The sequence below is a fragment of the Lepidothrix coronata genome, unplaced genomic scaffold (assembly GCF_001604755.1).
Source record: "Lepidothrix coronata isolate B3197 unplaced genomic scaffold, Lepidothrix_coronata-1.0 Scaffold23, whole genome shotgun sequence".
Taxonomy (NCBI): Eukaryota; Metazoa; Chordata; class Aves; order Passeriformes; family Pipridae; genus Lepidothrix; species Lepidothrix coronata.
In genome coordinates, this window is record NW_016690203.1 from 7,623,519 (window position 1) to 7,634,407 (window position 10,889).

The following is a 10,889-nucleotide window of genomic DNA, read 5'->3' on the forward strand; positions in this document are numbered from 1 at the left end:
GGGGGGGGGGGAGGGGGCAGGGGGCAGGGGGCAGGCGCTGCCCGCGTCCCTGCGCTCCCGCAGGTGCTGGAGTACAACGTGCCCGGCGGGAAGTGCAACCGCGGGATGACGGTGGTCGCCGCGTTCCGGCAGCTGGCGGGGCCGGGGCAGCGGGACTCCGAGAGCCTCCGCTGTGCCCTGGCCGTGGGCTGGTGCATCGAGCTGGTGAGAGGCGGGACCCCCCCCGGGAGGGCACCCCCTGGGCACCCCCCTGCCCCGCCCCTAACCCGGCCTCCCGCAGTTCCAAGCCTTTTTCCTGGTGGCCGACGACATCATGGACGAGTCCCTGACCCGCCGCGGGCACCCCTGCTGGTACAAGAGGGTGAGAGCCCTAAGGAGCCCCTTGATGTCTCTGAGGGGGGGTCCTGTGGAGGTCAGAGGAGCTTTGTGACACCTCTCCCTGCCCTCCTGGTGCAGGAGGGGATCGGGTTGGATGCCATCAATGACGCCTTCCTCCTGGAGTCCTCGGTGTACCGGCTGCTGAAGAAGTACTGTGGGGGCAAGCCCTACTACCTGCACCTGCTGGAGCTCTTCCTGCAGGTGAGCCTGGCTCCCAACTCCCTCCCCGCGGCATTTCCCGGGGCCTGGGCCCTTTATGGAGGTTTGTGGGTCTTGGGAGTGTTCCCAAAGTTCCTGGGTGTCCTGCCAGGCACGTGGCCTTCCTTTTGACCCCACAGGGCTCGAGGTCTGCACTGTGCTGTTGGGAGAATAAATCCAAAAAATCCATAGGCATCAGTGGAATCACTCATTGCTTTGGGTTGGGAGGGACCTTAAAGCTCATATTCCGAACTCCCTGCCTTGGCCAGGGACACCTTCCACTATCCCAGGTTGCTCCAGCCTGGCCTTGGACAATTCCAGGGATCCAGGGGCAGCCAGAGCTTCTCTGGGCAACCTGTGCCAGGGCCTCGCCACCCATACAGGGAAGGATTTCTTCATAATACTTCATCTAAATCTCTCCTCTTTGAGTTTAAAGCCATCCCCCCTCATCCTGTCTCTTCTGCCCATGTAAAAAGTCACTCTCCCTCTCTTTTATCAGCCCCTTTAAATGCTGGGAGGCTGTAACGAGGCCACAAATCCTTTCTCTCCCCTCCAGACGGGCTACCGGACGGAGCTGGGGCAGACGCTGGACCTCATCACTGCTCCTGTGTCCCGGGTGGATCTGAGCCGCTTCAGCGAGCAGCGGTAACGGGGACGGGGGGCAGAGCTGTGGCTCCTTCCTGGCCGTGCTGTGGCCTCGACCTGATCCAGGGGCTCATTTTGGGGGAGCTGCTGGTCCCTGCTGGCCCCGAGCCGCAGAGCTCGGGCCTTGGGGCTGAGCCTGGTTCCTCTGCTGCAGGTACAAGGCCATTGTGAAGTACAAGACGGCGTTTTACTCCTTCTACCTCCCCGTGGCCGCCGCCATGTACATGGTGAGTGCGGTGGGAGCGGGCTCAGGAGGGGCCTCACCCCCGTGGGAGGCTGCCCAGGAGGGCACGTGCTGGAAGGCAGGTGCTGGAAGGCTTTCTTCCCTTTATTCCACCCCCATCCTCAGGCTGGTATCGACAGCAAGGAGGAGCACGACAACGCCAAAGCCATCCTGCTGGAGATGGGGGAATACTTCCAGATCCAGGTGGGAGGTGGCTCTGTGCCCCTGGGGTGCTTTGCCAGGTGCTGGTTGTGGCACTGAGGTGTTTCCATGGTGGCACAGGATGATTACCTGGACTGCTACGGGGACCCTGCCCTGACGGGGAAGGTCGGCACCGACATCCAGGACAACAAGTGCAGCTGGTTGGTGGTGGAGTGTCTGCGCCGGGTCACGCCGGAGCAGCGGCGGATCCTGGAGGTAAATCTGGGCTCACAGACCCGGGAGAGGGGGGTTGTGGTGCCGTAGTCCACACCTGAAGTGCCTGGGTTGTCACCCAGGAGGGGTGGGAGCGCAGCAGGGAGAACAAAGCTCCTGCCTCGTCCCGATGCAGCAGCGCCGTGAGCTGGGGCTGGGGCGGGGGCTGGGTCTGACTCGCTCCGGGTTTTCCTCAGGAGAATTATGGCTGCAAGGAGCCCGAGAAGGTGGCGAAGGTGAAGGAGCTCTACAGTGCCCTGGGCATGGAGGCGGCTTTCCGGGAGTACGAGGAGCGCAGCTACCGGCGGCTGCAGGAGCTGATCGGGCAGCACGCCCGGCGCCTGCCCCGGGACATCTTCCTGGGCCTCGCCCAGAAGATCTACAAGCGGCAGAAATGATGGGGGGGGGGGGCCTGGGGCTGCCGGGCCTTTGCTGAGTGTGGGGGGGGCGTCACCCCCCGCCTGGAGCTGCTCCGTGCCCTGGGCGGGGCCGGGTTGTAGAGGGTGCGATGGGATGGCCGGGGGGGGTTCATCGATCGCCCCCCCGCCCGTGTGTGTCAATAAACATAAGTTATTGTGGGTGCGTCGCTGCCTGCTGTTGGCTGGGGACGGGGCTGGAGGGCGGGGATGGGGATGTCGCTCCCCCCCGGCGCTTTCCGAGGTGGGGGGGATACCCGGAGCGCCGCCCCCGCCGGCGGGGCGGGGACCGGGCGGCTCCCGGCGGGCGGTGGCGGGGCCGCGGCTCCTCCCTCCCTCCCGCAGCCGCATTCGCCGCCGCAGCGCCGAGGTGAGCGGGGCCGGGGCCGGGGATGGAGCCGGGATGGAGCGGGGGATGGGGACGGAGGGGGGATGGGGCGGCCGCGCCCCGGAGCGCCGCTCCCTATCCCCGGGCCCGAGGGATGCTCGGCGTCGGTGGATGCTCGGGGCCCCGGATGCTCGGGGCCCTGGATGCTCGGGGCCCTGGATGCTCGGGGCCCTGGATGCTCGGAGCGGGCGGATGCTCGAGGCCGGCGGATGCCCGGAGCCGCCCGCCCGCGGTCTCCGCTGCCCGTTCGCTGCCCGCGGCCTCCGGCAGGTGCCCGGGGCCGGGTTCTCTCCCGGTAGGGCCGTGCCCGGCGGTTCCGCGGCGGTTCCCGGAGCCGAGGTCGCCCCAGCCCCCGCGTGCCCGCCGTGCCACCGCCCCCGGCCGGGACCCACCACCCCCACCCCGCCACGCCGAGGCTCCAAGGGCATTTTCTCCTTGACGACATCTCCGAGATGCTCCCGACCCTCTGGAGGGAATCCAGCCCTGGAGCAGCCAGAGCTGCCCGGGATCACGCCCGGGCCACGCTCCAGGGACCAGGGCCGGCTGCAGCTCCTGCCCAGCTGCAGAGCCCTGAGCCCCCTGGGAAGCCACGGGGCAGCCCCTGTCTGGGGCCACATCCCCGTCTCTGACCCCCCCAGACCCCAAGCTGGGCCCTGCCACAAGGTCACTGCTGTCCCTCTCGCCCTGGCCGTGCATCTCCAGGTTTGTGCTACTGCGTTTTCCCCTGACCTGGAGGGTGTTTGGTGCTTCCAGGGAGCTGGATGGTCTGAAGACAGAAGCTGTGGGGCTCTCCAGGGAGCCCCTGCACTCCCAGCAAGGCAGCACCATGCTGGCTCCAAAGAAAGGCCTCCTGTGCAACCTCAACCACATCCACCTGCAGCACATCTCGCTGGGGCTGCACCTCTCCCGGCACCCCGAGCTCCAGGACACAGACGGTTCCACGGGTGGGGGAGAGCAGACCGGCTGCAGCCACTGCCCAGAGAACCATGAGCCGGTGGACGCCAATTCCAACAACCCCTCCGTGAAGTGCCGGTGTTGTGAGTCCCACGGCCCGGAGCCGGTGATGCTCGGGCTCCAGAACCAGGCACTGCAAGGGGATTTCCCCTGCCTGCACAGTGGGGGGGAGGAGGAAGAGGAGGAGGTGGCTTCCCCTTGTGATCCCCCTTGTGATTTGGCTTCCTCCTCCTCCTCCTCCTCCTCCTCCTCCTCTGTCAGTAGCTGCTCCGATTTCAGCTTGGATGACTCCCCGGTCTCCGTGTACTGCAAGGGCTTCTCCGTAGAAGAGTGCCAATCCCCTGAAAATAACTCCAGCATCATTCCCATAGAAAATGCCCAGGATGGCGAGTCTCTGGCTGACCAGGGTGGGACGTGTGAGGGAAGAGATGCCAACCACAACTCCCCGGTGCTCCGGACACCCAGGAAGAGCCCGGACAGCCTCTGCAGCACCAGCTCGCTCGACTCCCGCTGCGACGAGCCCTCTCCCGGCACAGCAGCACAGGAGACCACCAGCCCCTGTGCTGACCTCGACCCCAACTGCAACCCCCTCCCCGAGCCCGATGCTGCGCCTCCAGCACCGCCAGTGCCGGAACGCCGGGATCCCGGGATGCCGAGCGGTGCCCCGGAGCCGCGGCCCCGGGCTGGGGGTGTCCCCCCTCCCGTGCCCCCCCGGCCCCGGCGGAGGATGCAAATGCTCAGCGGGCACCGAGCGGAGCAGCCGCGGCCAGCGGAGCCCGAGCCCGGCTCGGGTGAGCTCTGCAGAGACGCGGCCCCGAAGACCATCACCTCCTTCCACGAGCTGGCCCAGAGGAGGAAGAGGAACGCGGCCGGGCCCGCGCTGGCCCAGGCCAGGGTTGACCGCAGCGACTGGCTGATCGTGTTCTCTCCCGACACGGAGCTGCCCCCGCCCAGCGAGCTCCTCTCCAGCACCGCGGGCCAGGAGCCGGCCCGGCCCCAGCCCCAGCCCCCGCGGGACGGGCCAGCCAGGCCTCCCGGCCCCCGGCAGAGAGAGGTGACGACGTTCAAGGAGCTGCGGTCCCGCAGTGCCGCCAGGCAGCCCAAGGGCCAGCGGGCAGAGCAGGCCCAGCACCCCCCCGCGCCCCCGGGGACGGCCCCCGGCTGGGGACCCCCCGCGCCCCCGGGGGGACCGGGGCTGGCCCCCACCGACGGCCACCAGCTGAGGAGGAGACCCCGGCCCAGCCTGCAGCCCATCGCCGAGGGGCAGCCGGGGGATGTGGAGGAGGGGGGGCTGCCCCCGGGGCAGAAGGGACCGGGTGCTGCCCTGGTCCGGAGGCTCGGGGGTCCCGGCAGAGCTCCCGCCGTGCCGGGGGCGGCCCAGAGAGAAGACGAGACCTGCACGGGGGGTGAGTCTGAGTCCCTCCGGGCTGGGTCGGGGGGGGTCCGCCGGAGGGGCGACGGGGGCGATCCCGGGGGGCTCCTGGCCGGGCACGGCCGGGGCCACCGCCTCCCTACGCGCGGGGGTCCCTCCGCATCCCCGGCGCGCTCGGCGGGACGCGCGGCCCGGGAGGTGCCGGGGCTGCCCCGGAGCGGCCCCGCTCCGCCCCGCGGCTCCCAGCGCCCTTCCTCCGCCGCGGGCCCGGCCCCGCCACCCGGCCCGGCCCGGTCCCGCCGCCCTTCGCCCGCCGCCGGCCCCGGGGCTCCATGAGCCGGAGCGACTCGGGCCCCGCCGCCGTCCCCGCTCCTCCCCCGGCCCCGGGCAGCGCTCCCGCAGCGGCCCCGCCTGACCCCGCCGCCCCGCTGTCTCCAGCCAGGCCCGAGCCGCCCAACCCTGGAGCCGCCGCTGGAGCCGCCGCTGGAGCCGCCCGGCCCGGCGGGGGGAGCGCCGAGGGTCCCCACAGGGAGCACACGAAAGGTACCGGGGGACGGGGCTGCGGGGCCGCCAGTCCCGGGGCGGGTCCTGCCCGGAGCCGCGGCGGGGCCGGGCGGGGACGGACAGAACGGGGGCGGAGGGGGAGGAGGGGAAGGACGGGACCCCCGGGGCTGCGGCCCCCTGCGAGGGGCCCGGACACCCGCCGCGCTGGGCTGGGGCAGGGACAGGGACAGGCAGGGACAGGCAGCGCTTCCTGCACCAGGCCCGGCCCAGCTTCCCCCTGGTGGGGCCGGAGGACGCGGGTGGGGCCGCCCGCGACCGTGTCCCCCGTGGGGACGGCGGGTCCCTCGTCCCCATCCCGTGCCCGGTGGGTCCCGCCGCGCTGACTCCTCCGTCCATCCCTCCCTCTGCCCGCAGCGCTGCTGGTCGCCGTCAGCTCCGCCGTGGACAAGGTGATCGCCCACTTCAGCACCGCACGGAACCTGGTGCAGAAGGTGAGGGGCTGGGCTGGGCTGGGCAGGAGGGGCTTTGGGAGCCCCCGAGGGAGGTATCCCCCCCATCCCTCCCCTCTCCCTGTGCCTCCCCGCCTCAGGCCCAGCTGGGAGACAGCCGGCTCAGCCCCGACGTGGGGTACCTGCTGCTGCACACCCTGTGCCCCGCCCTCTACGCCCTGGTGGAGGACGGGCTGAAGCCGTTCCAGAAGGATGTTATCACAGGCCAGAGGAAAAACTCCCCCTGGAGCGTGGTGGAAGCCTCTGTGAAGACAGGTGGGGGTGAGGTCGGTGGCACCTGGGGGTGCCTGGAGTCCTGTTCCAGCCCGGGCTGGGGGGAGTGTGTGCCCCGAGCAGTGACTTTCCCTGCTCTGCACCCCACAGGCCCCAACACCCGCTCCCTGCACTCCCTGTGCTGGCACGTGGCCGGGCTGGCCCCGCTCAGCAGCACCAGGCAGAAGTTCCACGCCTTCATCCTCGGCCTTTTGAAGTGAGTGTTGATTCCCCCCACTCTGACCCTGCTGCCGTGGCAGGTTGGAACAGTTACCAAGGGCTCTAATTTGGGTTCCCTTTGTCTTATTTAGCATTAAACAGCTGGAGCTGTGGATCTCTCACCTGCAGAAGAGCCCAGGTAAGGACACAGTGCCCATGAGCTCCCCATCCAAGCCCTCCCACACCTACCAGGCTGAGAATCCCACACTGGGATTGGGGTTTCTGTAGTGGATCAGGGATCATAGCTGAGGTTTCCATGCTCGGCTGGGGTTTCCACAATGGATCAGGGCATCACTTTCCATGGAGCATCTTGAGCACAAAAGGTGGTCTGACTGACCGGGATATCCCAGCTGGCTCTGGGAAGGGGGGGTGGCAAGGACAGGTCGTTCTGCCCCTGCCCAGCCCGTCCTTGTCTCCCAGGTGTGATCTCCGTGCTCTACTCACCCACGGCCTTCTTCGCCCTGAGCCAAGGCCCCCTTCCCCACCTCGCCGACGAACTGCTGCTGCTCATCCAGCCCCTCTCGGTGCTGACCTTCCACCTGGACCTGCTCTTTGAGCACCACCACCTCTCCGTGGACGTCCGGCCCTTGTCCCGGCGTTTGGAGTCTCCGCTGTCCCCTCCCCGTCACCCCGTTCCGGCTCGGGGGGCCGCGTCTCCGGGGAACGGCCTGGAGGATGAGACCCCCCCCGACGCCCTGGGGAGGGTGGGGGGTGCAGGGGGCAGCACGAGGGCCCGGCCCCAAGCGACCATGGGCGGGCTGGTCCCTGCCCCCCCGGTGGGGGCTGCCCTGCACCAAACCCTGCAGCACGTGCTGCGCTGGGGGGACCAGCTCAGCCGCGCTTTGAGGGGAGCTGAGGGACCCCCGCAGAGCCACGGGCCCGAGGAGGGCCCTGGGGGCACCGGGACCGGCCTCAGTGGCTGGTGGGGCCAGCTGAGCCAGTCCTCCAGGATTTACAGTGCTCCCAGCAAGGAGAAGTTCCCCTTGGTGTGGTGGACGAAGCTGCGGGGGGCTGCGGGGGATCCCAGCCCCGGCCAGGCTGTGCAATCCCAAATATCCCTGGGCGAGGCTGGAGGGACAGAGCTGCAGCTCCTACAGACCAAAGCTGTCCCTGAACGCTCCGGCCCAAAGCCCAGCAGCAGCACTGACACCTCGGGGACCTCTTCCCCTGAAGACCTCATCCTGCCCACCGGAGCTGGAGCACCCAAGCTGGATGATCCCACTGCTGGAGAGAAGCTCCTGGATCTTTCCCCAGAGCCTCGTGCCAACGGGAACCAGGCAGCACCTTCTGGCCCAGGGTTGGGTGGTCCTGGTCCTGACAAGGGCAGCTGGCTGGGCCGGCTCTTTGGAGCCACCAGCCCCTCGTCCAGGAGCTTCCCCCCCAGTCCTGACACCGTCTTGGCCAGGTCCAGGTAAGACCCAGCTTGGGCAGGCAGAGGTGGGAAGTGGTGTTTGCTGAGGAAAGGTTTCTGTCCCATGGAGAGCTCCCCACCGGCCTCTCAGGGGTCTTTTACTGCCCCTTGTCCCGGGTTTGTGCTCCTGGGATTAGGGAGTGTCCCAAGTGCTGCTGCCATTGCTCCCAGTCCTGTGGAGCAGCAGCAGCTCCTGGCGGTGCTTTATCGGGCCCTTCCCTGCCCCAGATCAGCAGAACAGTCTGAGCAGGGCGGTGCAGGATGGAAAAGCTCCCAGGTGAGCTTGTGGCTGCCTTTGCTTTGTGGCAGGAGACCGTCCCACTGGCTGTCCCCCAGCCCTCGGGTCCTGGCCGGGGTGGTGAAGGGGCTGGCGCCCGACAGGACCCGCGCTCAGGAACAGCCGGAGAGGAGCACGGCCCCCGCTCCTCAGGCCCAGAGGTGAGGCAGGACACGGTTGTATCCAGGGCTGGGAAGCTGGTGGTGGGTTTTTCTGGGTGGGGGGGAGCCAGAGCTGTTCCCAGACAGGGCCTGGGGGTCCCACACGTCTCTCTAAGTGAAAGGCACCGCTCCACGTCGCCCAGTCTGTTCCTGCACCCCCCAAGGATCCCCATCTCCTGCTGAGCTCTGGGGGAGCCCGTGGCTCTGCCCACCTGGGATCGGTTGTTTTTCCCAGATATTTTTGCGGGGAATTTTTTAGCGTTTTCCCGTGGGTTTTGTGGATTCGTGGCAGCTCGTTTGGGGCAACCCTGTGGCAGCTCTGGCCAGGTCATGGCAGGTCAGATCAGCAGCAGTGCTGTGTCCGAGAGAGCAGGGCGGGTGCGTGGCCACCCCAAAACGTGTTTGGCTGCTTCCCTCCTCCCCAGCCCTCGCTGGCCCTGGCCCTGATGTCCCCACCCCCTCTGCCCCAGAGCTGCTCCCACTCTGCTCCCCATCCCGGGTCCCTCCTCAGGTGGCACCTCTGCCTAAGGAGGGGGTCACCAGCTCCTCACATGAGCATCAAACCCCCCCCGAATGCTGTGGGAGCCCTGGGGGTCCTCGGGGTCCCTGGGGAGGCGAGTCCCCGATGGTGATTGTGGTGCAGGGCAGTTCGGGCACTGTGCGACCACACGGGCACCGCCGACGGTCACCTGAGCTTCCAAAAAGGGGACATCCTGCAGCTGCTCTCCACCGTGGATGAAGACTGGATCCGCTGCTGCCATGGAAACAGCACCGGCCTCGTTCCTGTTGGTTACACGTCCCTGATTTTGTGAGGAGGCGGAGGAGACCCGAGGAAGCAGCTGAGCTTGGTGGAGCGGGGAAGGGATGTCTCCTGCCGCGGCTTCACCACTTCCAGGGCTTTATCACCTTCGGGGCTTCACCACCTCTGGGGCTTCACCACCCCCGGGGCTGGCGGCTCACAGGGGACCCGGCCCCGTGCCCGTCACTGCTGCTCCTCCGCATGAGTCCCGTCTGCCGGCACCGCCCCGGGACCCTCCTCGGGAACTGCTCTGGCTCACGGTTCCTCAGCTGCTGCCCACGCCTGTGCCAGGCCGGGGACGAGCCCTGTCCCTGCCTGGGCACTCACAGCCCTGTGTGTTATCTCCATGCCACCCTGTCTTGCCACTGCTGCCACCTCCACGTGTCCCGCTCTGCCCCGGTGGCCCCGGCCGGCCCCCCGCTGCCCCAGCACTCTGTACATAAGTTGTAACCACAGGAATGAGCTTGTTCCACTGGGAAAAGGCTGGAAATAAAGGTTGTGACTCACGTGTCCGCCTGTGTGAATGGATCACTGGGGCTGGGAGGGCTGGGAGCGGCCACGTGGCTCATCCCACTGTGGGTGGGCCGGGCTGGCCACGCTGGAGATGCTCCCGTGGGAGCAGCCGGGGGGTGCCAGGGCTGTGCTGGTGCTGGGACAGCAGCCAGGGAGTGTGGGGAGGCCTCACACCCCGGCAGAAGGTGCCCAGGCTCCTCCACAGCGTGGGATGAGGCGACTGCAGCCAGGAATAGCCCTGGAGAAACACTCGCCAGTTTGGCTGCTGGGGAGCAGCCCCACGCACTGGGAGCTGCACAGCGCTGGGAATGGTCCAGGTCGGTTGGTTCGGTTGTTTGTTCAGCTTCAACTAATCCTCTCACTGCCACAGGATGTCAGGAGGGGCTGGATGGCTTCGATTTTTATTTTTTTTCGGTTTTTTTTTTCATTGCTTGTGATGTCGCCCCAGGACTCACAGTTCGTACCGGGCTCCCCAGTAAAAGAGAGACGTGGCCGTGCCGGAGAGCGCCCGGGGAGCGGCCACACAAGGGCAGCCACTCGTCCCAGAGGCAGATTTGGGCCTCTGCTCCCTCCCATGGCCAGGAGCCACATTTCACCCCTCTGAGCTCCCGTTCGGGTGGCAAAGAGCTGCTGTGTCAGCGCCCGGGCTGGGACCTGCTGTCAGGACAGAGCCGCTCTCCTTTTATTCTGTTCTCACTTCCCTCCCTGGAATTTTTACTCAGACGAGGGACATCATATCCTAATTGGAATGTTACTCGACTCGCCTCGAGGAGGTTTGATTGAAACCCACAGCTGCTCCTGGACTTGGAAATGGGGTCACACCAGGAGGGGAAGGAGCCAGACGGTATTTCTATTTTTTTTTAATTAAACAGCCCTGCAAGGCTTGGCTGGAGCCTCGGGTTTAGAAGGAAGGTGAGTGTAGGGGTCAAGCCCAGCGTTTTCATGGCCATAGAGAGTCAGGCACCAGGGTTTATATCCTGGGAACAGAATTTGTGGATTTAATGGTTCCTGTCCCAACCTGTCTGTGGTTGTGCACCCTCCAACCCCACACGGGGACTGTGCTGCCGTTGTCCCTCCTGCCACTTGTGCACCACAGCAGAGCCACTGGCACCAGATTAAATCCTCCAAAGTGCCACCACTCACCCGGCACGTGGGTGTTTGGGAGCTGGGGCAGCGCCTTGGGAGAGTGGAAATTGGAGCTGGAGTGCAGCGGGAGGTCAAGCCAGGGCAAGGACAGACCCTCAGAGCCCTGGGAT

The 10,889-nt window shown here is 67.1% G+C and overlaps 2 protein-coding genes across 2 annotated transcripts; both read left to right on the forward strand.

Moving 5' to 3' along the window:
• Positions 1 to 53: 53 nt before the first annotated feature.
• Positions 54 to 2,441, forward strand: FDPS (farnesyl diphosphate synthase). Its single transcript, XM_017808413.1, has 8 exons — positions 54 to 204; positions 281 to 361; positions 457 to 579; positions 1,133 to 1,221; positions 1,376 to 1,448; positions 1,571 to 1,648; positions 1,727 to 1,861; positions 2,056 to 2,441. The coding sequence occupies exons 1-8, from the start codon at positions 106 to 108 to the stop codon at positions 2,254 to 2,256; spliced, it is 879 nt and encodes a 292-aa protein (XP_017663902.1). The 5' UTR covers positions 54 to 105; the 3' UTR covers positions 2,257 to 2,441.
• Positions 2,442 to 2,573: 132 nt separating this feature from the next.
• Positions 2,574 to 9,632, forward strand: RUSC1 (RUN and SH3 domain containing 1). Its single transcript, XM_017808400.1, has 10 exons — positions 2,574 to 2,644; positions 3,416 to 5,022; positions 5,427 to 5,531; positions 5,907 to 5,983; positions 6,082 to 6,256; positions 6,365 to 6,470; positions 6,565 to 6,611; positions 6,893 to 7,883; positions 8,193 to 8,321; positions 8,965 to 9,632. The coding sequence occupies exons 2-10, from the start codon at positions 3,489 to 3,491 to the stop codon at positions 9,131 to 9,133; spliced, it is 3,333 nt and encodes a 1,110-aa protein (XP_017663889.1). The 5' UTR covers positions 2,574 to 2,644; positions 3,416 to 3,488; the 3' UTR covers positions 9,134 to 9,632.
• The last annotated feature ends 1,257 nt before the right edge of the window (positions 9,633 to 10,889 follow it).

Coding starts and splice junctions, on each gene's coding strand:
- RUSC1 (XM_017808400.1), top strand. CDS start 3,489: ATGCTGGCTCCAAAGAAAGGCCTCCTGTGCAACCTCAACCACATCCAC. Junction 5,984..6,081: donor CACGGAACCTGGTGCAGAAG/GTGAGGGGCTGG, acceptor TCCCCGCCTCAG/GCCCAGCTGGGAGACAGCCG. Junction 6,612..6,892: donor TCACCTGCAGAAGAGCCCAG/GTAAGGACACAG, acceptor CTTGTCTCCCAG/GTGTGATCTCCGTGCTCTAC.
- FDPS (XM_017808413.1), top strand. CDS start 106: ATGACGGTGGTCGCCGCGTTCCGGCAGCTGGCGGGGCCGGGGCAGCGG. Junction 1,222..1,375: donor AGCCGCTTCAGCGAGCAGCG/GTAACGGGGACG, acceptor CCTCTGCTGCAG/GTACAAGGCCATTGTGAAGT. Junction 1,449..1,570: donor TGGCCGCCGCCATGTACATG/GTGAGTGCGGTG, acceptor CCCCATCCTCAG/GCTGGTATCGACAGCAAGGA.